Consider the following 25689-nt stretch of genomic DNA (forward strand, 5'->3'; position numbering starts at 1 on the left):
CTGTAAAGCTTAATAGAAAGATAAAGTAATAGCTAATATTATTTATACGGATATCCTTATAGATTAGAGCATCCGCAAGTCCCGTATAAACGTCCGTACGGATATTCTACTAGTATAAGCAGAGCTAGTCAAGCGAGGTAGTCTTATAAGTAATATATATATTAATAACATATTACTAAAAGAGGCGGCTAGTATAAAAGAGTAGAGAGAAGGCTAGACGGATATAGAGATAGTACTAGTAAAAGACCCGCTACTCGAGCCATATCCGCTAACGGGTCTTATTACGGTCCTATAACTGCAAACTATAGTACTAGTCCGGGTTATTATACGGGAAGAGCAAGATATAGTAGAGCGGTATATATACTATATATATAGTATTAATTATATATATTTACAGATACTTGTGGCCTGCCTTACGGACTATAAGTACCAGATTATAGTGGCTTATATCCGTATACTTGTCTAGAATAAGGGCTATAACCTCATTACTTATTAGGAGGTTCTTATAATAATAATTAGTACCCGACTCGAGAATTAAGTATATTTACGGGTTAAGTAAGATCCGGAAATCGGTTTACTAGCTCGCAAGATACTTACGGGCTATTTTATAGACTATAATAAACGGATTATAATCCGTAAACATATCCGTAAGCTATAAAAGAACCATATGGTCTAAGTAAGGAAAGTTAGTAGCCCGTATATTAGTTATAAAGAGCGGATTATAAAAGAAGAGCTATATAAAGGAGGGTTCGGTATATAAAGCGGGCTATAGCAGGCCTTGGAAGTAAAAGAGCTTACTATAGATCTAAAAATACTAGATCTTACGGGAGAAGTCAATTTATATATCTTTCTTATACTTAACTAATATAAAGGCAAAAGTATAATTATATACCCGGATATTTGTCCGGAAGGCCCGGTAGAGCGAATTATTACCCATAAAGAGGTAAGAGAGGTATAAAGGAGGCTTGCGGATTAGAGGAAGTACTATATTGCCCTTTTTATAATAGGCCTCAAAGTGATCGTCCATATAGCTAAAATAGAAGGCTCCGCAAGTTATATAGTAACCCGTAAGCGGACCAGTCATATATACGGGGGCTAGCCGGAAGCAGGAGAGAAAGGCAGGAGGCTATATAATAGGTAGGTCGGCAGGAGGGTTCTCCAAGATATTAACTAGGGCCGCAACGGACGGTTAACGGATCCGTCGCTGGCGCTATAGGGCTGGCTCGTCCGCAGAAACGTCTGTAATCGACCGTCGTTATTGCCGAGAGATAGGAAGGGTATTTGGATCGAGTTCTTATAAGGCAGGGCATTGCTGGATACGATTAGTAGCTGACCGGGCCTATTAACTAGTTAGTTAAGCCAGAAAAAGGGGGGAAATACAGACTCAATAGCGATTATAGCTCTTATATACCTTAGCCCGTTCTGTAATAAAGTCAGAAGCAGGCCGATTTTGCCTACAGGCAGTATAAAAGCGAGGAGGATCCATAATATATAAGTAAAAGGGAGAGTAGTAAAGGTGGGAGTAATAAAGAGAAGAGGAAAGTAAGGCCAGGTTTTTTTTTTAGCGCTTTCTACGGAATTGCTAGCTTAAGATTTTCCCCCAAGCTTTAAAAAATCGCAATAAAAGCCCCTCGTATTCCAGAACTACTAAAATATAGAGAAAGATACTTGAGCTTCTCCTCTCTTATCCTAAGCTTAGTACTAAGGATTTGAACGTAATCGTATTCCGATACGTGATTCCCTAGAAGGGGGCGATTCTGGCGTTCCGCACGTGACTAGTATTTTCTAAGGGGCCCCGAGAGCCAACCGCTTAGGGTAGTCCGACCGTAGGACAATATAGAAGAGGATTTATAAACTAATTAGAAAACAGGAAGAGCTTTATATCTAATAATATATATTATACCTGTATTACCTTTATAAGAAGAAATCGCTAGAGGCAATTTACGAGTTAACTAGATAGGGTTAGTAAACTATATTCTTAATTCCATTACCTAATATAATAATAAGATAATTATAGGAAATCTTTAGAGAGAACTAGTAGTCGGAAAAGTTTCAGGGAATTATTTATAAAGCTATTTATAGTTTTCTCAGGCCTTTTGGGAATAAGGGCCCAGAGAAGGAATTAATATAATAGATATATATAATAATATATAGGCAGGTATTAGATATTATAGATCTAGTTTCCTATTTTATATAAAGCTTATAATTAGAATTATATAGGTAATTAGAATTATACGGATTATATGAGATTATATTTCCTAGTTAAGTAAAGTACTTTATAGGCTTAGCTAAGTACTAGGGAATATATAGGGAGATACTCCTAGCTTTAGAAAGAGGTATTAATTAGTCTTTTATTAGAATTAATTCTTGGAATTAGTTATACTTGCAAGTATTACTCTATAGCTTACTTACCTTAACTACTTATATATTACTTTACTATTATATGCCTTATATAATTATTAATAACTCTATTATAACAGGCAAGTCTATATATCTAGAAGTAGTTTATATTACTAATAATACTATATTTAGATCTGGTAATAATATCTACTATAACCCAAATAAATAGCAGGACCGCTCTTATAAACCCAAGTATAAGAAGAATAAGGATAGAAAGAAAGCAAACTCTATAAAAGGCTCTAGCTAGTCTAGTATTAAATATAGTAGTACTTAATAGGGAATTAGAAAGGGAAAAGAGGCTATAGGAGCCGAGTTATTAAGAAAATATATCTAAAAGTTAATTACTATAGCTATAGGCAATTTAATTCCGTTCTATAAGTTTGCCTACTATAACCTCTAGTTTCCTAAGCCCTGTATCTAGTATTATTTCTCCTTCGAACCTCCTACCTGCCAGGTCAAGATTAAAGATCCCGGCAAAGCGTATAAGGCCGTTATTAGGTCCGTCGGTAATAAATTTGAAGTATTACTCAGTGATTTATTACGTAAGAAAATAAAAATCAATTTATTACACGTTATCCCTTCGTCCGGTGAGACATGTCCACACGCTAGCAAGGGGGTGTGCCGCACTGAACAGGGGGGGCTCGCCTGGCACAGGGAGCATAATAATTATATACCTTTGCATATAAATTTATTAGTAAGCTACATCGCATGGATGAAATCGCATCCAGTAATACCCCTCTAGTACGCACTCATAGCCAGTAATAGACCATTCTTCCAGCCCACCACCAGAGCCTAATGGGCTAAAAACCACCTAATCACTTGCAAATATACTTCACAAACTTGGACCAATCACAGACGTTTCCTACAAGCCTTTCCAACCCGAATCTAGACAGCCAGCAAGAGCAATTCTACCTCCTGATTTTCCACGAAAACCACGCCCGTTCGATTACTTTAGCCTATTCTTTACTCCCAAGCTTTTCCAGACAATTACTACAAATACTAATCGATATACGAGTATACAAAGGCTATATATAAAGGAGAAGAGGGTACGAGAATGGACAGATTTACTTCTAGAGGAATTATACGTATTTCTCGGTACTATTATATATATGGGAGTATACGATAAGCCTCAAATTGAGATATACTAGAATTCAGACTTTAATAAAGGTCCTCTATACTCAATTACAAGCCATATATCGCTCTGCCGCTTTAAATAAATCAAGCGGTATTGCTATATTTCGTATCCTATAAATAATAAGCAAAATGGGTATTACTTACCAAATAATAAGCTTTGGTGGTATAAGCTTGAACCTCTTGCTTCGTCTATACAAGCTTCTTGTCAAGTATATTACTCGCCTTTATCTAAAGTGAGTATTAACGAACTTATAGTACGGTGCTTTGGCAGGTGCGTTTCCTCCATTTTTATTACCCCGCTACCCCGCTAATTATTATTCTAGATCCTTATATATATACAAAATGCCCAAAAAGCCGATTAAACAAGGGTATAAAATCTACAGGCTTGCGGATTATGGATATATATATAATTAGACTTGGAGCTTGCGAGAGAAGGGGCTACAAAAAATAACTCTCCATCCAACCCTTACAAATACCGGTTCTCTGGTACGAAATCTGACACTTTCCCTTCTACGCTACTACCTTATAATATACCTCGATAATTACTTTACCTCTATACCCTTATTTTCAGAGCTACGAGCCTGTAAATTTGGTACAGTAGATACTACTCGCCCGTACAAGCTATTTCCACCAGAATTATCAGTAATCAAAAATCGGTTCGCTATAAAGCTAGAATGGAATACCTTGCTTGCAGCAGTGGTTTAGGATATACTTTGCTTAGCTTGGCAAGATAATAGTATTATCTTAGCTTTAAGTAATATCCATACCGTAAATAAAGCGAAGGACTGGCGAGTAAAGGAAAGAAAACGTCCTGTAAAGACGTCCACAAATAGGCAAATCGTACGGGAGGTTTTTGGCGAAATGCCAATAAAGGAGCTTCAGATTCCTAGCTTTATTAATGATTATAATCAATATATGGGAGGGGTGGATCTCGCAAACCAATTCAGGGAAGTATATGAGAGTCACAAGCCTACCTTTAGGAATTGGTGGCCCTTGTTTTACTGGCTAATCGAGGTAGCCTGTATAAATGGTTACAGGCTTTACCGATTAAGTACAGTAGAGGAACGTCCCCTTACGCACTTGCAATTCAGAATCGAGCTTTATTATAAGCTATTAGGGTATTCTGAGAAGGCAAAGCTAGAGAGCTTGCGAGTAGGGTTAGGGGGAAGGAGGGTATTTAATCCCGATGCCCCGCACTTGTATTACTGGGATAAGCGCCCTAGAGGCACTTGTACATGGTGTTTATATAAACAAAGATGCCAAAAGGTCCTTGGGAAAGCTATAGAAGGGAGGGCAAAGCGCTCTATTAGGGGTTGTGTGTTTTGTAAGGTAAACTTGTATAAGGTGGGGGAGTGCTGGACGCGATTTCATTCCACTAATATAGCTTACTAATAAATTTATATACAAAGGTACATAATTATTATGCTCCCTGTGCCAGGCGAGCCCCCCCTGTTCAGTGCGGCACACCCCCTTGCTAGCGTGTGGACATGTCTCACCGGACGAAGGGATAAAGAGGTCGCATTCCGGGTAGCTGGTACGTAACTTTTGTGGCTTGGACATAGCTTTAATATAAGGCTAAGATTATGACTTTCATTTTTTTATTACCTATTACAAAATTTGCAGGGACTCACCGACGCTTTGCTCTTTTAATCAGTATATTAAATGATTTAGTTTGATTTGATTATAGCCTCTGAATCAAATCAAATCAAGTCAAAATCTACTTAATCAAATCATAATTAACTATAATCAACTATAGTTAATTATAGTTAATTATTTAGTCACGTGAGCGTACACGTGCGCTCGGAGGTTTAAAGGCGAGATAAGGCTAAAATTAGGCTTAGGCTAGTCCGTATTCGGTATCGCTTAAGGCGCTCCTTACTAAATCGGGTATCGCACTGCTTGGTAAGCGAAGCGGCGCGAGCCGAAGGCGCTAAAACCTCCTCGATTTTCTAGTAATTCTTCGCTACCTTATAAATCTTATTATTATAAATAAATTAGCTAAAAATAGGCTCTCTTACAAATGGACGCTTTAAAATTAGAGGGTTATATCTAATTAGACGCTTATTAAATAATCTTCTATATTCTAGAGAATTTACATATAAATAAGTGATTTTCCTCAGGTTACTTTCTTCTTCCTTTACTTTATATATAAATATCTCAATAATTATAGCTCTAATTAAGAAGCTTTCGACTATAAACTTACTTGTTTTTACTCGATATATTCGAAAATATCTCAATATTCTTTAATTAACCTTAATATCCCTCAAATAGGGAGAAATAAAAAAGAATAAATAAGGATAAAAAAGATAAAGAAGAGGTTTCTAAGAAAGATATCCAGTTTTTTATACCCGATTTAGACTAGCTTTATACTCTTATATATATCCTATAAGTTTTGTTTATACCTTATTAATATAGCCGTTAGTTATTTAATAATCTTTTAAGTTACTTGAGAAATTTAAGTTTTCTTAGTATCACGTGATGATTTTAGCTAATTATAATTAATTATAATCATAATCAAATCAAATCAAGTCAAAATTTGCTGAATCAAATCATAATCAACTATAATTAACTCTAGTTAATTATAATTAATTAGCCTTGATTTTTTATTTTTTTTGATACACTGCTTCCAATCAAACAGCGACTGTCTTGCGAAAAGAAGGAGTCAAATCTAGAGGAAATGGCGGAAAAGGTATCTGGAATTTGAACAGTCTTTGACATCTTGATTACAGTAGGAGGCGAAAATAGTGTCTCACGGGACACTCTGTGTTTTTAATTTGGACCCATTTTTACCCAGCACTACTACCGTTACGGCCTAGCTGATCTTCAAACCCTGTATCCCTTGCTCTGTTTGCAATTCAGGGTAGCACCTTTTTTGCACAACGAAATAGATAACGTGAAAGGTCTTATTAAGGAAGAGTAGCACTAAAGTTGGGCAGTTACTAACTACGTCCCACTGATATCCCGATTCCAAGCAGTCAAGAATTTCTCCTTTAGGTCTGTTGCTGGAGCGTTGACGCCGTCTAAGGCACCTGTAAGAGCGGCCCCAACAGCTACACCTGCTCCAGCTAAGCCGGTGGCCAGAATCCCGCCTACTGCAGCTCCTCCCATTGCCGCACTTTGACACCAGGCGAAAAGACTACCGGCTTCTACTAGACCTATGCTTGATTGCCACGCAGCGGCAGCAGATCCAGCAGCTGGTCCTGCCGCTCCGAATCCCACCGCACCGAGAATAGGCAGTGCAATAATAGAGGCCAGAGAGGCAATGCCACCGGCGACTTGGAGACCAAAGAGGACGGGATGCTTTATAATGTAGCCCATGACCTTTGAACGTAGAGACTCTAGATAGAGAACTTAGCAAAATGAAGAAACTCATATATGCTGGCATAGAGAAGCATTGAGGACTAATATTTCTGGCGAGGATAAGAAGTAGATGGACAGTCAAACGTAAAAATTACTTATAACAGAAATCTAAAAAGACAACGTACCGTCCATACTGCGAGCAGCCAGTAAATCCTTGGCAAATCCAGGACACCAACATGCTAGGATCCTCACCGCTCTCGGTAATTCCCAAACATCTTCTGGAAACTCTCCTTTGGCAAGACAAGATTGAATATGCTCCCCCCCTTCTACACTACTAAACATCTCTTTGCCCGAAAGCACCTGGTATAAGAGACCACCTAGAGCAAACAGTTCTGCACGTCGAACTTTTTCTTCACTAGAGTCGAGTCGTTCAATTATCGCATTGGGGATCCTATAGCGTGCTGAATATACTCTGGTAGATAGTGAAGCTGGCGATGTATTGTCCGCGCAATTCTCTCCTGAGCCGTCGAGTCTGAGGATAAGATCCCAATCGCGAACTCCACCGTCTGAATTTTGTTGATCGAGGAATTGTTCTGAAATGAATCTTAACCATTGGAGACGAGTTTCGATAGGGACGTCGGAACTATTGGGAAGTAGAAGTAGAGGCGATGCGGATTGCTCTACGCGGACACGACAAATAGCTTCTTGAAATGACATATCTCTGTGTATTTGCTGATAAGGAAGTACGAGACAGTCGAGTTCACGGCCCAACAATAGCCTCGTGACATCACGTTACGACGCTACTGGGCGGCGCTACTTCGGTATAAAATCCTCGCTGTTGCTGCCAACCACATCCTTCTCCGTGACAACTCAAATGCAAGGTCCGTTAGTAAGAATTGGTCTTGCGTTGGCGCGCCTCACACCGGAGCCACACCCTGTAGCAAGCGGCAACACCCAGAGCCAGAGGCAGAGGAAGCGTAAGCAGGTTGACGCGTAGTGCCAAGGGCAAGGACGTGGTTCGGCAGAATTCAGAGTTGGCGACGGTGATGGCGGTGGCAGCACCATGCATCTAATCATCCAACAACCTTCGAATGGCAGTCGCACAAAAAACGCCCGGTTTAGCGATATGCGACGAAGCAGGGCGGCCACGACTAAAGTAAGTTGAGTCACTACACCAACTTTGGTGCGCTTTGTTTTGTGGCGCTTTCCCCGTAAAATAGTCAAGGGATTACAAGTGAGCTGCAAGAAAGTTTTTTTGTTGCACGTCGCAAAATTTGTAGGAGGCCTCCTCCTTACTGATACTATCTATGTTCTTCCAATCAATATCCTTTACCAACATATTTCAAAGTTTTGTTGCGATAGCAAGAGGGCGATTGTGTAGCCTATTGGATGGGGAAGTGCCGTCGTTGCTGTGAGCATCAGACCACTTTTCTCTGGTCTCAGTGCGACATGCAACAAAGTTCTTCAAGAATGGGGATAATGTTACGGTGGGGACTTGTCTGGGAGAAGCGTCTAAATTGCTGTTTTCTAGAAAGAGAAGTCTGCATTTTGACTGCGGTCAATGTATGGTAAATGCTTCTAACATCTGACGTTCTAAAAAAGCTATAATCCGCATCTTGATTTGGGCATCCCAAAATTACCCCTGACATGACAGCTATTTTTGGAAGTTGGTGGGTTGGGTCGCTTTCTTTATTTCGCTGGGAAGTCCCCCACAAGAGACGCGAGTCCACCGTCCACTGTCGCGAGGCATCACCTTCCTTTCTCTTCAACAACCTCCAGAATGCAGGAAGACGGCTTCGACACCCCTCCTTGGACCGCTCTTGATATGAACAGCCATCTGGTCTGGTCATTTGGCCGCAGTCACCTTCGTTTGGAACAGTGGCAACATCACCGAAAGCGTGGAGGTAGGGGATTGGCAGGAACAAGCCCCACCGTTCGTGATGTGCAACCTATCAAGACCAGCTGCCTTGAGGCAACAGTATGGAACTAAATGTGGCTTATGAGTTCGCGAGAAAGCGTGGGAATGCAGTATAAGTGGACGCCAGCCGGTCCATGTTGGCAGTTCTTCGCCCCGCTTCGGAAACGACTGCGGGGTAAATCTAAGCTGTGGCCAACCAACCTATGTAGTAAACTTCACTTTGGCGCCTGGCAGGCCTCTGGGCGGAAAGTCCTTGGAATTGGTTGACGTTCCCTGCACATACCGCTCGCCTTATACTTCTAGGTTTGATGCGGATGGGGCCACCGGTCCAGAACCGGAGGCAGCGCCTGGATTAAATTACAAAATAGCTCAAAAGACCGCTGAAATCGAGCCAAAATCCAATCAACTGAGGGGCCAAAAATGAAGTAACAAACCTCAAACCAGGGTGCCAGAATTGGAGCAAAATCCAAAATCAGAGTCAGATTTGTGACATCAGCGTGGGCGAGGGTGACGACGATAGGGCTATATTTAGCAGCGGAGCCCATTTTGAGCCCCCTCTGGTGGTTGAAATGGTGGTCAGCGCCAATTTTAGCCACACCCAAACCCACCCAAAGCTGGCTTCTAATGGCTAGATGGGAGCCACCAACGAATCCCGGTACGGAGGCCAAAAATGGATCCTGGGTTTGAGCAGAAACTTTAGTTGCTAGTGACATTTTATACGCCTAGGGAGCGTACTTCTGAGTACTTAAGTAGACCTCGTTCTGATGATTCTAGAACATTCTATATAATTTCAATCACATGATGAGGACATTACGTCTGAATCACATGATCCCCCAAATTTCCGAACATGAATGTGCACTGGGTATGTGGAGGTCTACTGTATGACCTATCGTGAGGGGTAGATCATGTGATAATTTATGGATAGGCACCACCTTGCTCGATGCCATTAAGCGCTGCTCGTCCAGGCTTGACCATCGGCTCGGGCAGCTTCCCAGTTCGAGATTCCGCAGAAATGGCTGATTGCATGAGATGTGGCTGACAGGAGTGGCTGGGCACTTCTGTAGTCGGACTGGCGCCACCGAAGGGCCGCCTCGTCGAGCAACGTGTCAGGACACTTATCTGCTCGTGAGAGCCGTATGGGCATCAATGGAAGAAAATTTAATTTTGAGCTCCGTTACTAGTTATCCCGACAACACCCAAAAAGGCAGAGAAGAATAAAATACAAACCGCACAAAGACCAGGTACCCACAAAGATCAGGTGAGATGAGAGTACCAGCTCAAAACTTTACACTCCATTCTCTGGCTGGTTATATTTCATGCATAAAGGACCTGGAGCTCGTTCTCGAAAAACTCGGGGATGATGTCAGCTCCTTACAAAACAGAGACGCTGCCGGCAGAACCCCGCTTTTGTTATCATGCATGTCTGGAAACTATCCAGCGATGAAGTTGTTTTTGGGACGTGGTGCTGATACAAGCGTGCAGAGTGATATTGGGCAGGGAGTTTTGCACTTCCTCCACGTCTTCGACCCTAGCGAGCAATACGATATTGCAGCGGAGGCAATGCGGGGTGGAGCGGATCCAAATGCCCTCATATCCGCAGGAGAAGACCTTAGTCTGCTACCGCGAACTCCCGCAACTACGGTCCTGTATGTGGCTAATGGTGCTCCTTTGCACCACGCAATTCTGCATAATGATCTTGCAGCAGTAAAGATTCTGTTATCGCATGGTGCCAACTGCCCGATCGAAAATTCCGAATTTGTATCGGCGTTAGGACTTTCAGCTAGTCTGCACTGTTCCGAAATTCTGGATCACCTCTTGGAAACAAATGATGTCGATGTCGCCAAATGGTACGACCATTACGGCAATAATCTTGTCCACGCTGCTCTGGACGACAAATGGGATGAGCTACGCATGTTTGTTCACATCTCGGACTACTTTACTCAAGCTGAGAAAACCCTGTCGGTGCTTCGCCAGAAGGGGGCGGATTGGGAGAAGCTCAGTCAAGCCTGGCAGATTCCAGCTCCGCATTTCGCCACCCTTAAGTCCTCAGTCAACATTCTTTCTCTACTACTCAAATCAGGACTGAAATACCAAATAGACATGCCATCATCGATATCATTGCCGTTACACACAGCTATCAAACGTGGAGACGAGCATAAGTTTATTCTTTTGCTTGAGAATGGAGCAAATGTACACCTCCAGGCTGAGTGAACTGGAGATTCTTGTCTCCACCTATGCATCAAAACTGCATTTGAGGACGCTTTCTTCGTTGAAACCCTCGTGAAGTACAACGCAGAAATGGATGCAGTCAATCATGCCGGCGAGACCCCGTTTTGTCTGGCTGTTGCGCAAAAGCAGTTTAAGACTGCAACTTTACTATTAAAGCTGGGTGCCGATGTGAATCATGTCGATTATGAGGTACGTAGAACTCGTTCTCCTTAAATTTGGGCTCATTAAGTGACTTACTATAAATCAGAACACCACAATTCTGGGAACTCTTTTGACGCGTTATGATAACGTTTTGCCTTGTCTCAAATACCTTCTTGAGCCCGGCCACCACTTAGATCCCGCGAATTTCATTGTGGAGAGCCGTGGACATAGCACCGCGCTTCACCTTGCCGCAGGAGCCAGGTACACCAAGCGTTTACCCAATGAGTTGGCAGAAATAATGAGCTATCTTCTCACTAAGTTTCCGTTCGAAGAACATCTAGAAGCTAAAGAGATCACATCCGGCTTCACGCCCTTGTTTTGCGCTGTCTTGGGAAACAATTTTGACGCAGTAAGAGCACTTCTTGCTACAGGAGCAAGCCTGGATACGCAGGCAAACGCTGGAGTATCGCTTCGGGGTGCCAAGTTCATTTGGCTTTATGGTCTGTCGCTGGGACTTTTCAAGGACGAAACTCATTCCACGGAGGACGAAGCATTCATTCAGAAATGGAAGAGGATGAGTAGGATACTTTTGCAGGCTTCAGAAGAGCCGGTAGTGCTTCCAAAGAAGAGGCAAAAGTCAGCGAAGGACGACCCTCTTTTTCGTTTTGATGCATTCATGCAGATTTCAACTTCTGCAGGACTGCATTCTCCTGAATCCGTTGGAGGGATGGATATTTATAAGTTGCCAGAAGAGGGGCTGTTGAAAGATGAGGAGAAACTCAAACTTGTAAGCATATTCTCCATCCCGCAATTTAATACAGAACGTTTGCTTACTTGCTGAATTGCTAGTTCGTGCCCAAAGATTATCTTGCCGAAGCGCTGGTGCTGACGAATGACAATATCAAGCGCTGCCCTTTTATTGTGGAGGCCATCGGATATTTTTTGACGCGTCAGAAAAACAGGGAGCGGTATGCGCTTACACTGTTAATGCCCCATGAGGGAGTTGTTAACTCACTCGGCGGTTTTCTGCAATCAAGTCCTTCGGTACCGTTCAGTCAAAGACTTCAAATTTGTTTGGATATTGTTACTGCAGTGCAGGTTGTTCATGAAAGTGGCTTCACTCATGGTTGTCTAAATCCCAAGTTCCCAACAATGTTTTCATCCTTAGTGTCGAAGGTCGACCAGAAAGTTCCTACTGTTCCCAGCTATGGAATTTTGAAAAATCTGTCAGTATAGAAGACGACCCTTTGGACAAAATCTACGTACGACAAGACAACGATTTTGATGCGACTGAATGCAGAGATCAGGAGCAAACGGCAATGACGTTCGAGGAATTGAAGAAATGCGACATTTTTTCCTTGGGAGCGCTGCTACTATTCATCTTTGGGAATGGCGAGATAAATTCACCAGGAAGCGTCGAGTCAAATCCAACATACTACAAAACTGCCATCACAAGGGCTATATATGAAACGGACGATGATAATGTCAAGAGAGCAATTGCAGATGTGTTGATTCCGTGCTTGGAAGGTATGGTAGAAGAATCACAGGGTTCTCGAGCGAAAGGTGTGCGATCTATAAGCTTTGCGCTAGGTGTGGTACTTGAGGCTTCGCGAGGTTGCGCAAGGTAGAAGTACTCGATCTAAATTTTGAAGAGAAAGATGAGAAGATACATGTTGAGGATTTCGACCATCATCTTCTCTCCTGTGGCTCTTGCTACTGGACGGGCTGATTCGATGTGCTGCTATTGAGTCCAATTAACATCTTCCCAATTAAAAACTCGTGAAAACTTACTCTCAGACAGCGTAGGCTTCCCTGCTCAAGTCTTCGTTCACCAAACCGCAAATGTCCAACATACAGACAAGCCCCCTTCCCCCTCGCTTAATTTCTTCCCGCGTCCCATCTTTTCTTCTCCAACAAAACAGTTAGGCTTGCTTTTGAGATTCATCATTTTACCCGCCCCACTTCTTACCTACAGTGAACAAAACGCCCGAAGTCCAAGTTTAGGTAATGCTTAAGATTTACAGATACCAGATTACTATGCTTACTCATTACTGTTGTATTTTCTCGGGGAAGGATAGGCTTTGGATGCCAGGTTCTTGGTAGTTTAGAGGATAGATGGGTAGACATTTCCTAGTTTGACATAGATTATATAGAGTACATTTATCCCCGCAGCCCTGAGTAACACAAACCTACCATCCACCGCCAGCCGAAGAGCCATATTCAGGATACCTTCTTGGCAATGGGGCAAATGGGCTATTGTATGAAGGCAATCTCTTGTACAATGTCCTCCTCAGCCTAGCAGCGCGTCCTGCATCAATGGGACGGTCCTCGCCTTGGACGGGTCCCCAATACCCCAAGTCGTCTTGATACCTAATGTTTGCGAACTGAACTGTTTTTTAATTTCCGCTCCGGGGTCGGTTCTAAAGATCTTTCTTCAGCCGAGCAATGCTGGGTTAGGTTCAGTTCTGTGACACTGAGGAGACTTGAATAGGAAGTTGATACAAGGAAATTGGCAATATTGCAAGCTCTCCCGAGCATGTCTATCCGCACCTTATTTTTCTTCACTACTAACAACATGGCTATCTCAACATGCGTTCCACGTACTACCCAGTACATTGAAACGATCGCAAGAACCCCACGAATACTCCACCCAATCGAAAACGCACTTTTACATCAAATTAGACCGTAGTAGTTTCCACAAGTCATTCCGCCAGCTCACGCAGCAATACGCGCCACCCATTACAGATGGAAGGATCCACGGACTCTTCTCGGGTCGCCATCTACCCAGTCACACTTGCTCACTGTTGCAATATCACCTGAGCATACGTATTTGGATCAACACCAGTCAAACCACTCACAACCGGCCATCCAGTCTGATTCTTCAACCAACAGGTCCCCTTGTGAGCGTCCACATATCTCAAATACGAGTTGAAGGGTCGCACATATGCATCTGTTTGATTGCAAGTTGGTGTTGTACGGTGCACAAGCTTTCGCGCAGTCGAGAAGACTATATGACACGATGGCAATAATGTCAGGGTCAGCGGAGTCTTGTCCACAGATTACGCGGTAGGTTTGTCCGAAGGCTTGGATGTTGGTTTTGTCGATTGAGAGACAGTCGAGGTAGAGGTATCCGTCTGTGGGGACAGAGGTTGCGGAGTCACTTGTACCTGTGGGGCTCGGGGTCATGGTTCGAGTACGAGTGGTTGTGATGTAGATAGTTTCTTGGCTAGAGCCGGAGCCGAACTCGGAATTGGACTTCGAACTAGAGCTACTCGAACGCTGGTTATTAACTATTGGATGGACGGGCATATTATTGGACTGGTTTACCATTTTGCGTTGTGAATTGCTAAGCCCCTTCCTACCCCACCTCCTATTCCCGCTGCTAGTATCACGAAGAGTAATACTAGCGTAAGCCAGAACGTTGGACTTCGTAAGCCACAGATTGTTTTTTCGTAGTGTCCCGCTCTTGTTTCAGGAGGGTAATATGGCTGAGTCGCTATGGGGTCCGGGGAAATATAGGGCTTTGGTTCTGGCGCCACTTCCGGCCCAGAATGGTAATTTTGCGATGCCATATGTCTAACTTGCAGCTCAAAATCGTGGCGACAGCATTCCTACATCTTCAGCCGGGCCTGCAGAACCCCTGACCCCTCTGGAACGATGGAGACAGGAAACTGCAAAAGAAGCTCCTTGGAATGATGTTGGTGGGGTTGCTACTTCCGCGCAAATAAGTAGCGATGAGGTAGTGGCAAGGAAGAAATGATTAGTGGCAGCACCGATGTTGGGATTTTGTCAACTTGAAATATTAACAATATACAGAAGCAGTGGCAGTTCAGAGTGGGGTGAGCGGTAGCAAGGTCTGTCTCTCAGCCATGCGGCGCACTTTTGTGTAATATTTATGATTAATTCCAAGAATCAATACTACTTTTGCTGCATCTACTATGTTCAAAGCCAGCAAGGTGGGCAATTGATCCGCCTCACACGTGACCATAGTTTTAATCTAGCCCAGCTTTTGTCGTTTACTCAGGAAGCTGATCTTTCGACAAACGTTGCAAGTTTCAAATAGCTATATTTCGATCTAAGACGCTTCCTTGAACATCAGAGCCAATTGGGAGAAATCTTGAGGAGAAACACTATTCGCAGCAACAAAGCCAACCAACCTCAGAGATACCAAAACCAACGGCAACATAATTGACTCTTTGGCCTTCGAATCCTCGTTCCCCACTCACTATGTCCGATTTGCTACTCGTGAGAGGATCCGCATTGCACGGACACTACCTTTCGACTATTTGCGCCCTAGCGAACGAAAAAGCGCTTCAGCTCTTCAAACGGAACTTCCCCCGAGCCTTGACTGCTACCATCGCGAACTTTATGGTTCCGTTCTCGCTTTCGTAGCCCGTTGACGATAGCAACCAACATCCCATGGGGATAGTGTTCCGGTGTTGCGATGTTGCTACGTTTTGGCTTTCTGACCATGACTTCTACCAGGTAGGCTCTCAGAAGGCTTTCTTCTGTCGTATTGTCCCATATGTGATGGAATATGGCGCTGGTAAAATGTTTCTTTGAGCCAGAACTCCGGTCGAATTCCAGGGACATAAGGGCTTAGTTTTGGAGGCTAGGCACGAGTATTTTGTCGGCTAGAATCCATAAATTGATGCAGTCTGAGCACGATGCTAATTGGCCATCTTCATCGGTAATCTTTTGGACATACAGCCAATTGACAAATATGCCGAAAATCCTAGGCTCAGTGTCTTCAAGTTCCAAGACCTGAGTTTCTCCTTCAATGAACCTTCCGTTGAACGCGGCTTCAAAGTATGGGGAGTAATGACATAGGTAGTTTTTGTGTATTCGAAAGGGATGGATCTTAGCTCCTGCGTGCTTCCTGACATTGACGGTGACGATTGTCTGCGGACCCCTGCTTTGTGATTAGCTTTGAATACATAGATGGGGTATCGAGAAAGTGCTGTACTCACACGAGGTTCGGTGTCTTTCTCGCCTTCTTCACCACATTCTGCACTTCCTCCTCTTGATCACCAGATTTCTTCCTCTTATCGGTCGTGGTAGGTGGAGATGACATCGCGTTCTGGGTGCAGAGTTGGGACGTTGAAGTTGCGACCGGGCGTTCCGACGCGTTCTTCGAACGCTCGTCGCGTGAAGTACCCGATTGATCGTTTGATCTCCAAGCGAAGTCGTGCGGTTCAGGAAGATAATGTATCGAGTTCGAAGATCTGGGTTTCCCTCAATTGGGCGTTGTCGATGTCGCAAGAGGCTTCACAGAGGGTTGTGGGGATTGTTCTTGCTGGTGAGGTTCTGCTTGAATTGAAGTGTTTCGTTCCAGCCTCGCCCTGGGGATAATCCGGGGTAGCTCCGCTCTAACTACAGTGAAACCTCGCTACAAGGATACTCAATATAAGGATATCCTCGACATAAGGATACTACCTCAGGACCCCAATAAAAATTGGCCCTGAGCTAAGGATAACTTCATTATAGGGATTATCCTTAGGATTTCCAGTCCCGGACTAAGAATTTGTATGGGATATCCTTATAATTATCTTAAATCTCGATAAGAACCTTTGAAATTTAGCTCAAATTTGGGTAAACCGGGAGAGCTTCCTTGTCGGGTAAGAAAAGTAAGACGTTCCCCCCTTAAGACTAACTTAAAAGAATAAGTTTAGGGCATAATCTTACTGAGCATAAAAGTCTCTAACCTAAAATAGTACTATCTCAGCTTAGCAACCCTGTCACGTGGTCCTCAATATAAGGATACCTCGCATTATCCTTAGTTTTTGGGGACAATTTTGGTATCCTTATATTGAGGTTTCACTGTATCATAAGCTTCGTGGCTCACTTCCCTTCCTGTTTGTCCATCCTTATCTACCATGGATGGGATCGTCAGTACTTCATTTATGACTTCGTTGCGAGATTCCAGATTATCTGCTGTATATAGTCAACAATTACGCTCATAGGGCAGCTGTCAGCTCTCAGCCAGAGGACCGACCCTTTAAACCACTGCTCAGGATCCATGGAAGAGGAGAACGTAGCCCTCACTGAGATGGAGGAAGATAAAATGGAGCCTTCCACTTATTCAGAAAAATCAGTCTTTGATATCCAGACTAAGCAGCCTAAGTGCCTCGCACATAAAGTTTTCCAAAACCATCGCCCATCTTCCTTCACATAACCACCAACACCCGAATACCTAAATCGCCCGACGGTACTTAAACCTTGGACATCACTTCTCAGTAACTACCAGGCAGAACAATATAATCCCCGCAAAAGAAAATGGATAAGGACAGAGCCAGGAACAGCACGACAGGGCCACCAGGACGGGCCAGCTTTTTGGTGAGTTCTTCACCTGCATAATCTAAAGCATGACTTGAATGCTGCTCCGAGTTTGATCTCCTGTCGAATTTGGACTTCTTGGCTCGTGTCTTTAAAGCTAACAAATATTTGACAGTGGCAAAAAGGAAATGGTAAGGTTCATCGTTGGTCCAAAGAAAGAAGTGTTCACCGCCAGCAAGAACTTTGTCACCTACCATTCGCCAGTGTTCGAGGCTGGATTTAGCAACTTTTTCACCGAGGGACAACAAAACACCTATATACTGGACAAAACAGAGCCAAAAATCTTCAACTGGACAAATGGGTAGCCCATTGCAGATTTCGTGGCAAAAGGGGGACTGCCTCATTCTCTTAATCCGTACCTTCAACTTTGAATCTTTGCAGGTTGATATCAGGTGCATCAGCTACAAAACAGCATGACGAAGTGGGGGGGCAGCTTCATTTCAAGACCAGCCGGACCCAAATACAGGTTCTCCGATGCGATGGCACAGGAAATCTATTGCGAGACGAGGGAGGGTCGTCCACTACGTAAGTGGGTGGTATTCCAATTTGCTGAAGGCATGCTTGCGAAGAGATAAGATTCCAGACAAGCAGTGGAAAGGGGCGTCATTTCGCAGGAAATGCTCCTTGACACCACAAAGGTAGCCCTGGCTCTAACCCCCCAGCACCTCAATCTTGCGACCAAATGAAGATGCACTCTTGGTTACTGAAAACACCCCCGACGTTAAGAGGGGCCAAATGCCGGCAGCGGATCACCCACTTGAATGTCCGAAGAGCCATGTGGACACCAAGGAAGTCCATAGAGGTTGCTGAAAATGCAGCGGCAAGGCAATTGCAGAATTCGATCACAGAGTCTCTTCGAAGGTATTTGTATCATGTATGATCCAAAATCGCCACAATTTCTGCAGAATTTGAACAAAAACTCCTCGATCACGATACTTTAGAAGTAGAGGAGATGAGCGGATGGAGTCCTACTAATACTTTCGAATAAAGCGAGCGTCTGAAGTTGCGTTGGGGCGGCTACGGCGGGCTAGCGGGGCTGGGGAAGGCAGAAACTACGGCAAGCGAAGCGACCAAATCACGCCAAGTTCGAGCTTGCCGCGTCAAAATGTCAACCTGAAGCTTGTAACTCCATCAAACCCATCCACACGACCACGCTTAGCCTATCCTTCCATTCTGTGGTCTCTAGTCTCTCATCATAACCATACTTCCACTCTTCTTCAATCTCACCGTCGCAATGTCCGAAGTACAGGTTCTGAAGCCCGACAAGGACTTCTCGAAAGAGGTTGACAAACAGATTCCTGAAGCTGAGCAGCTGGCACAGGTATACTACTGCGATTTTACGTCTCGAAAAGATGAAACTAATAGACTCCAGACTAATGTCACAGGTGCGATCGAGAAGCTCACAGCGTTGGAGAAGCAGACCAGACAAGTGCGCCTCCCTTTACTGTAGCCCTTCCATCGGTTAACCATCCCCAGGCCTCAGATCTTGCATCAACATCTCGAATTCTTGTCGCAATAGTCACACTCAGCAAGGATTCGGGGGATTGGAGTCTGCTGAACGAGCAAGTCCTGTTACTCTCCAAGAAGCATGGCCAACTCAAACAAGCAATCACGAAGATGGTACAGGTGGTGATGGGATTCCTGGATTCGGCGACGAAGCTGGAGACGAAATTATCGACTATCGAGACATTGCGGACAGTCACCGAAGGCAAGATTTTCGTCGAAGTCGAGCGAGCCCGTGTTACGAAGATTCTTTCAGACATCAGGAAGGAACAAGGCGATTTGAAGGCGGCGAAGGAGATTTTGTGCGAGCTGCAGGTTGAGACGTTTGGGTCTATGGAGCGGAGAGAAAAGACGGAGTTCATCTTGGCACAAGTCGCGCTTTGCATAGAGGAAGAGGACTGGACGCAAGCTGGTATTTTAAGCCGGAAGATCAGCACGAAATATCTGTCGAGAAAGCCAAAGAAGACCGGTGAACAACTAGAGAAGGAGAAGAAGGAGCGTGAGAAGAAGAGAGCAAAAGGAGAGGATATTCTGGAGCCGGTCGAGGATGATGTTACGGATTTGAAGCTCAGATATTACGAGCAACAAATCACCTTGGCGAAGCATGACGACAAGTATCTGGATGCATGCAAGCATTACAGACAAGTTCTGGACACTGAAGCTGTTGAGGAGGATCCTATGAAGCTTCACTCGGTAAGAATTTCGATCTGCTTCAAATGCTATCCTAACTTTCCCAGGTCCTCCAAAGAATCATCTACTATGTCATCCTCGCCCCATACGACAACGAACAATCTGACCTCCTCCACCGCATACAAAAAGACACTCGAATCAATCAGGTCCCTCTCGACGCCCAACTCCTCAAACTCTACACTGTCCACGAACTCATGCGATGGCCAGAAGTTGCCAAGCTTTTCGGCCCACACCTCTGCAGCACAGATGTGTTCGACGCCGCAAAGGGCCAGTCTGCGGACAAGAAGGCATATCAACGATGGGAGGATCTCCGCAAGCGTGTCATTGAGCACAATGTTCGTGTCGTCGCCAAATACTACACTCGCATCCAAATGCCCCGCTTAACCCAGCTGCTCGACTTGACCGAAGACGAGACGGAGAAGTACATCAGCGAGTTGGTAACAGCGAAGACCGTGTACGCCAAGATCGACCGACCTGCCCGAATCGTGAGCTTCGCCAAGCCCAGAGACGCAGATGATGTCCTTAATGAGTGGAGCGGAAACATGAAGAGCTTGCTCGGTCTGCTTGAAAGAATCGACCATTTGATCACAAAGGAAGAAATGATGGCTCGCATCCAACCTGCAAAATCGCCCAAGGCAACAAAGCCAGGAAAGGTGCATTAGAGGGAGAGAATGTTCTAATAGTCTTCTTTTCTTCCGACCATACCGGTGTACAGTAGTCTAGATTCTAGGTATCAAATGCATCTGCTGCCTTCTATGCCACATTTCCTCATGCTTATGTCTATCCTGAACGCCATGCCATGCCATGCCATGTAAATATATCTCCTCTGCCTCGCCATCAACATGTACATTAAAACGGCAAATCCATGTCTTCCACACTCGCTTCCTTCTCATCCTTCACCACACAGCATTCCCTCACAAACCCGACCACAACACTCGCCATATCCTTCCCAACAGGCACAAAATGTCCCCCAGGATGAAACACAACCCTCGCACCCTCTGTCCGCTCTACCAACCCTTTACTCCTGTGCTCCTCAACCACGCTATCCAAACTACCAATCACGCTCAAAAACTTCGTCCTTATCTTTGGCTCAAAGAAGCCCTTGTAAATTTCATCCGGAGCATAGAACCCGGAATACGAAACACCAAACTTAAGCTCCCCGTTGATTTTCTGCAACTCTTCCCAGCCCTCAGGATATCCGAATGCCGAAGAGTCTTTCGCCTTATATTGCTCAAAAGTATCTTGTCGGCCGGGTTCCAAAAGACTGGCAACAAAAGCAGCAGCACACCCGCCCTGACTAAACCCAACTACCCCATCCACGCCTCCTGCATCCTCGATCGTCGTCCTGATAGTCCTCAGTCCGTCTTCTAACCCAGAATACACAGCGCTCCCAGTCTCCCGCCTCCACCAGCCCCAGGCATCTGTCTCTTCCTTCATACCCCCATCTTCGGCACCTTCGACGTTGTAACCGGGGATATCGGCGGGCACGAGACGTAGGGGTGCGGTTGGATACAGGAGATGGATGCCGCCGGGGTAGGAGGAGAAGATGGGGGAGATGGGTTTCGGCGGGAAGGCTTTATGGAGGATCTTTTCGAGGGCGCGGGTTTTTGCGTGGAAGAGGGGGCCGGATTGAGTGTAGCCTTTTAAGAGTTAGTTCTTGTTACAATTAGAGAGAAGGGGTAGAGTAAGTGATTAAAGAAGAGCCGGAAAGAGAAGGAACTCACCATGCAACATCAAAATCTTCAACTTCCTCAGCCCAGACCCCACGCCATCTTCTGCAGGCGTCGCAACGCCACTCGTACTCGCAGACATCCCAGACTTCGATCCACGATTCCCGACCGTGCTGCGGGTCAGATATTTCGTGATTATCACTCGTTGAGGGGCCCTCGTGATGTTGAATCGCAAGGCGGGCGAGGCTGGAAATCCATTGGGCATGGTTGCGTCGGGGAATTCTTCGTTTCGTCACCGATGGTGCATCTGTCTCGCCTCACCCCCGCCACATCATCCTCTTCTTCTTCACTTGCACCACATACGGGTCTTTCCGAGCCGCAGGAACTCAATTGGGATAGAGATTGGTGATGAGTCCGATGAACGGAGTTCCAAGTGGCGCTTTGAGGATGAGGGGTCCGACAGCCCCGGGATTTACGCCCAATGGATGGCGGAAGGCGTGGGAGGTCAAGCGGTTACATCCCACACGCCGTGAGAGTGCATGTTCCCAAGGCGGACGTGTATTTTGTGACTGGAAAGAGTTTGATATAAATTCCTTGTCCCTCTAAATATCTCTCAAGCACATTGTTTCTCAAGTTGTAGCATTGCCTGAGACTTTCGACACCTACTTTCCTTAAAATAGTTAGACTTGTCTGACGGGAAGGAGGAAAGCAGCTCAATGGCTGCTCCGGGTCCCTATATGGCTGGACAGATCACAGGTCCTGTTCCTCCACTTCCACCAGGGCAGCTCCTCTATTATACACCTCAACCAGATCCCCACGCCCAAGTCACATGGATTTCAAATCCAACGTCTACCGCAGCCACTTGTCCCGAGACGAAACCATTCCATACCAACTTCCCTATCTTCTCTGAACTCCCAATCGAACTCCGTCTCCGCATCTGGCAATTCGCAGCCCACCCTCGAGTAATTGAGCTTCGCTCCTGGGGAGATACCCAGCGAAACCAATACACCCCAGTGAAATACACCGTCACGCCCCATAGCCCCCCCTCGATCCTCCATATCAACAGTGAGTCACGTCAAGAAGGCCTCCGCATCTATAAGCGTGTGAAAATAGGTGTCTCCACAGCAGTCATGGACCCCAACCGTACCTACGTTCCCTGGCGACACCACCCACACAACCCGTACACACCTTACAATCGCTGGCGACAAGACTCCTTCGCCTTCCCCCTCGCCTTCCCCCACCAACCGGTGGAAATCTACCTTGATTATTCCCGCGATACAATCTACCTCGGACCCGAATTTCACTCTCAACACCTTCAATCATTCTTAACAAGCTCTGGAGAGGGATTCGAGCTCGCTGAAGTTCAACATTTAGCACTGGACCGCAAACTCTGGATAGGATCCCAGCAAGGGCGGTGGGAATACCTGCGTAATTCGCTGTATTCCCTTCGTCTCCGGCCCTTAAAAGCACTGTACATCATTCCTGACGACGAAGTCAATTCCCTGAATGACAAATTCTACTACAAACCGCATTCAATATCTTTCCTTGAGCCGGCGATTACGTACAAATTCCGTCCAGAAGGCCAGGCCGAATTTGCGAAAACAGTGATGGAGAATCTTGGGGAGTGGTTCGAGAGGTTGTGGGTAGACAGTGGCAGGGAACTGCCGAAGGTACGAGTTAAGAGTGTGAGGAGGGAAGGGCGACGGATGGGCGATTTCAGGGAAGGTGCTTGGGTGGTGCAGAAGATGTTGGGGGATATGAGGGTTTGGAAAAATTGGGTGCCTGCTCAAAGTACCTGATGCTTGTAATGCTTAGAAAGTTGACATTGGTAGGAAAGCGAGATTTATTGTCCTTGCCGCCTGGGACATTGGATTGTAAGATCACCTTTCGTACCTGACTGAGAATGTCCAGCTGAACTGCCCTTTTCAGAGACGATGTATCCATGAGCTTCTTATATTATAGCTCTACAATGGATCCTTTCCGCCGCAGTCTGCTCTCGTTCCGATTTGCTATTGCTGTCAAATGTGCCATCGCCATCAAGCCGGTCGATGACAGACTTGAAGTTAAACGCCACCTATTCCACCCTTTGCCACTAATTTACAATCCTGTGGCCTGCGGCAATTCAAGCGTCCATGCGCATTACCTTGGTAGGAGTCTAGATATGTACACCTCATCTTAGCGGCAAGACGTAAGGCGTGGAAGATCGAGAGATTTGATCCGTAATGCGCCCTAACTGTAAACTTGTCAAGGTATTTATCGAGCGTCGATGACCGGCTCCTTCCTGGCCCGTAAGTTCATGTGAATTTTCGCATGTGTGAATCCATGACCCATTTTTGGCAGGGACAATACTGCAAGAGTCGACTGATGGCACCCCAATCGTCATTCACATTCAACAAAGCAGGAAGGTACGAATGTCCCTCCCTCCCCAGAACAACCCACGCCCAGATCACGTCATCTACCACCTTTGAAGCAAATCGCAAGTTCCAAACTTCTTCCTGTGCAGTATTGAAACACGTTATAAGCCACCCAATCCGGACGCAAGCTTTTGCTGTCCATGGTTGTTGAGACAACATGGTACACTACAATGCTGGATCATCCCTGCCCCTGCCCCATTATCCCGCCAGGATCTGTCTTTTCCTTTCCATTACTGAATAGCTCGATTTCAGCCCGGATGAGTCCCTGTCACTGGGATATAGCACCGAGATTTGGTGTCCTTGATCGTTGATGTTTGACAGCAGAAATTTCGTCCCTGAATGTTAGCGGACGATTTGATTTCTTGGGAGAGAAGGACTTTGGACGAACATTATTGTTCCCGTCTGAGGGTACGAAAGCGGGATGAAGGGGATTTTCGGCAAGGTTCGTGGCTGCTGTCAAGGTCTCTCAACCATTCGTTTGAAGTTGGATGTTTGAAGTCCACCACTTCAATGTGCTGTAGTGTTGAAACCTCTGATACAATATTGAAATGTACAAATTCCGTCAAAATACCTCCCTCCGTATGCTGCTTGACCACCCGTGGCACTCTATAGGACTTAGAGGCAAGTCTCACCCTCTTGAGCATTACCAACATCCCCAAGGTCATTTAATGACCTGCAGCTCCCCTCCAACCGGATACCTGCCAATGAATTTGACAATGTTCGGATGTGAGCTCTCCTTCAAGGCGATGACATCGTAGACGGAGGTTCCTTAGTCGATTCCGGCTCCAGATTTCATCTGCTTGAACGTAATGGGTCCGTTGGATCCTCTCTCGTCCTGTGAATATAGCACCAGATGCTCCTTGGCCAATCTTCGCGTGTAGTTATTTCCGAAAGTATTCGCCCCGGAGGATTGTACGGATGCTGCAATAGCGGAACGGAGGTCTTCTGGATATAACTCCTAGTTCTGCAATGTATAGTCAGAAAGCTTCATAGAAAGAGGTTACTGGAGGGGGCGTAGTGGGGTATTCTTCACCAAGGTCAAAGGCACGCACCGTATTAACAGACTTAGAGATGGTGACAACCACGAAGGATAGGATATTGAGCTTGAAGATCCGAGAAAAGTCTTCTGCTTCTCGCGAGTTTCCTTCGTTTCCGCCTGGACTCTCTTGCAAACCGCAAACCAAGAACAGTTGGCCGGCTTTGGTACATCTGAATCCCAAGAAGCTCCTGGTGTGCTTGCTGGGAGAGGGGCTGGGAGAAGGCCAGCATTGCGAAAGATTGACTGCTTACAGTACATACGTCCTACGCAAGCAGCAGGTTGCCCTTGCTCGAGAGATCTGGGTTGTGCTGTCCCATGAGACTCAAGAACGCAGCAATGCTGCTGGTCTCGTTTTCTCCCCATATCCTGTGATTGCTCTTGTACTCCCGTGGTCTCTTGCCAGCATCCAATCGACTTGCTGCCTCAAGGTAACTATCTCCCTTATATTCTTCATCGCCAACATTATGCCTGCATCTCAAACATAAGTCCTCCAACCGGGACACAAAATGGCTCATCTCCTCTCCTTTTTTGCCAATGTCGCCCCCTCCTTTCCATACTTCAGTTTATTCTCCCATTCCCTCTTTCCAACCCCCTTCGACCCCTTTTGCTCCTACCTCGCCCAACTCAACAGAGAAGCCAAGAGCCCATTCTTTGCCCTCAATGCAATAAGACAGGTCGCATGTGGCGACAGTTGCAGAAGTTCTTCAGGTAGAAACCTACGGGGCGGGGTTCAACGACTTGACGGGGGTGAGGATACGGAAAATTCGGATACCTGCCTTGTGTTAGTCTAATAAATTCAGAAAAGTGCGGCGGTAATATTAATAGTGTCTAATACAGGATTTGGCAAACGCGAGGAAAGTTACCGGAAAAAGAATTCTGGATGCTCAAGAGAGTGGTGAAAGAACTCGTTGGTCT

General features: G+C 45.3%; 9 protein-coding genes across 9 annotated transcripts; 3 read left to right on the forward strand and 6 right to left on the reverse strand.

Moving 5' to 3' along the window:
* Positions 1–838: 838 nt before the first annotated feature.
* On the reverse strand, positions 839–1027 carry K444DRAFT_548861 (uncharacterized protein; the record flags this gene model as incomplete). Its single annotated transcript, XM_024876404.1, has 1 exon — positions 839–1027. The coding sequence occupies one exon, from the start codon at positions 1025–1027 to the stop codon at positions 839–841; it is 189 nt and encodes a 62-aa protein (XP_024726528.1).
* A 5400-nt stretch (positions 1028–6427) lies between these two features.
* K444DRAFT_577379 (uncharacterized protein) lies at positions 6428–7591 on the reverse strand. Its single transcript, XM_024877571.1, has 2 exons — positions 7020–7591; positions 6428–6872 (listed from the first exon to the last, which is right to left on the reverse strand). The coding sequence occupies exons 1-2, from the start codon at positions 7549–7551 to the stop codon at positions 6478–6480; spliced, it is 927 nt and encodes a 308-aa protein (XP_024726529.1). The 5' UTR covers positions 7552–7591; the 3' UTR covers positions 6428–6477.
* A 51-nt stretch (positions 7592–7642) lies between these two features.
* K444DRAFT_622696 (uncharacterized protein) lies at positions 7643–7932 on the reverse strand. Its single transcript, XM_024882149.1, has one exon. It carries the CDS (start codon positions 7901–7903, stop codon positions 7721–7723), a length of 183 nt encoding a protein of 60 aa, XP_024726530.1. The 5' UTR covers positions 7904–7932; the 3' UTR covers positions 7643–7720.
* A 3012-nt stretch (positions 7933–10944) lies between these two features.
* K444DRAFT_291787 (ankyrin) lies at positions 10945–12597 on the forward strand. The gene is made up of 3 exons (XM_024871669.1): positions 10945–11170; positions 11229–11909; positions 11972–12597. The coding sequence occupies exons 1-3, from the start codon at positions 11051–11053 to the stop codon at positions 12356–12358; spliced, it is 1188 nt and encodes a 395-aa protein (XP_024726531.1). The 5' UTR covers positions 10945–11050; the 3' UTR covers positions 12359–12597.
* Positions 12598–13861: 1264 nt separating this feature from the next.
* On the reverse strand, positions 13862–14452 carry K444DRAFT_670837 (uncharacterized protein; the record flags this gene model as incomplete). Its single annotated transcript, XM_024887678.1, has 2 exons — positions 13862–13938; positions 13981–14452. 2 exons carry the CDS (start codon positions 14450–14452, stop codon positions 13862–13864), a joined length of 549 nt encoding a protein of 182 aa, XP_024726532.1.
* Positions 14453–15415: 963 nt separating this feature from the next.
* Positions 15416–16432, reverse strand: K444DRAFT_670838 (uncharacterized protein; the record flags this gene model as incomplete). The annotated part of the gene is made up of 3 exons (XM_024887679.1): positions 16093–16432; positions 15831–16034; positions 15416–15665 (listed from the first exon to the last, which is right to left on the reverse strand). Exons 1-3 carry the CDS (start codon positions 16194–16196, stop codon positions 15416–15418), a joined length of 558 nt encoding a protein of 185 aa, XP_024726533.1. The 5' UTR covers positions 16197–16432.
* Positions 16433–18692: 2260 nt separating this feature from the next.
* K444DRAFT_548842 (PCI-domain-containing protein) lies at positions 18693–20313 on the forward strand (the record flags this gene model as incomplete). Its single annotated transcript, XM_024876402.1, has 4 exons — positions 18693–18779; positions 18831–18887; positions 18935–19654; positions 19699–20313. The coding sequence occupies 4 exons, from the start codon at positions 18693–18695 to the stop codon at positions 20311–20313; spliced, it is 1479 nt and encodes a 492-aa protein (XP_024726534.1).
* A 187-nt stretch (positions 20314–20500) lies between these two features.
* K444DRAFT_549008 (uncharacterized protein) lies at positions 20501–21463 on the reverse strand (the record flags this gene model as incomplete). Its single annotated transcript, XM_024876415.1, has 2 exons — positions 20501–21291; positions 21376–21463. 2 exons carry the CDS (start codon positions 21461–21463, stop codon positions 20501–20503), a joined length of 879 nt encoding a protein of 292 aa, XP_024726535.1.
* A 470-nt stretch (positions 21464–21933) lies between these two features.
* On the forward strand, positions 21934–23263 carry K444DRAFT_577387 (uncharacterized protein). The gene is made up of 2 exons (XM_024877572.1): positions 21934–23195; positions 23251–23263. The coding sequence occupies exon 1, from the start codon at positions 22038–22040 to the stop codon at positions 23118–23120; it is 1083 nt and encodes a 360-aa protein (XP_024726536.1). The 5' UTR covers positions 21934–22037; the 3' UTR covers positions 23121–23195; positions 23251–23263.
* Positions 23264–25689: the final 2426 nt, after the last annotated feature.

The sequence above is a fragment of the Hyaloscypha bicolor genome, assembly GCF_002865645.1.
Source record: "Hyaloscypha bicolor E unplaced genomic scaffold K444scaffold_190, whole genome shotgun sequence".
NCBI classification, from domain to species: Eukaryota; Fungi; Ascomycota; class Leotiomycetes; order Helotiales; family Hyaloscyphaceae; genus Hyaloscypha; species Hyaloscypha bicolor.

Bases quoted from the DNA above. Each gene is read 5' to 3' on its own strand.
- K444DRAFT_577379 (XM_024877571.1), bottom strand. From the start codon at position 7,551: ATGTCATTTCAAGAAGCTATTTGTCGTGTCCGCGTAGAGCAATCCGCA. The intron at 6,873-7,019 runs GTACGTTGTCTT...TTCTCTATCTAG, and splicing joins GGCTGCTCGCAGTATGGACG to AGTCTCTACGTTCAAAGGTC.
- K444DRAFT_622696 (XM_024882149.1), bottom strand. From the start codon at position 7,903: ATGCATGGTGCTGCCACCGCCATCACCGTCGCCAACTCTGAATTCTGC.
- K444DRAFT_291787 (XM_024871669.1), top strand. From the start codon at position 11,051: ATGGATGCAGTCAATCATGCCGGCGAGACCCCGTTTTGTCTGGCTGTT. The intron at 11,171-11,228 runs GTACGTAGAACT...ACTATAAATCAG, and splicing joins TGAATCATGTCGATTATGAG to AACACCACAATTCTGGGAAC. The intron at 11,910-11,971 runs GTAAGCATATTC...CTGAATTGCTAG, and splicing joins ATGAGGAGAAACTCAAACTT to TTCGTGCCCAAAGATTATCT.
- K444DRAFT_577387 (XM_024877572.1), top strand. From the start codon at position 22,038: ATGGCTGCTCCGGGTCCCTATATGGCTGGACAGATCACAGGTCCTGTT.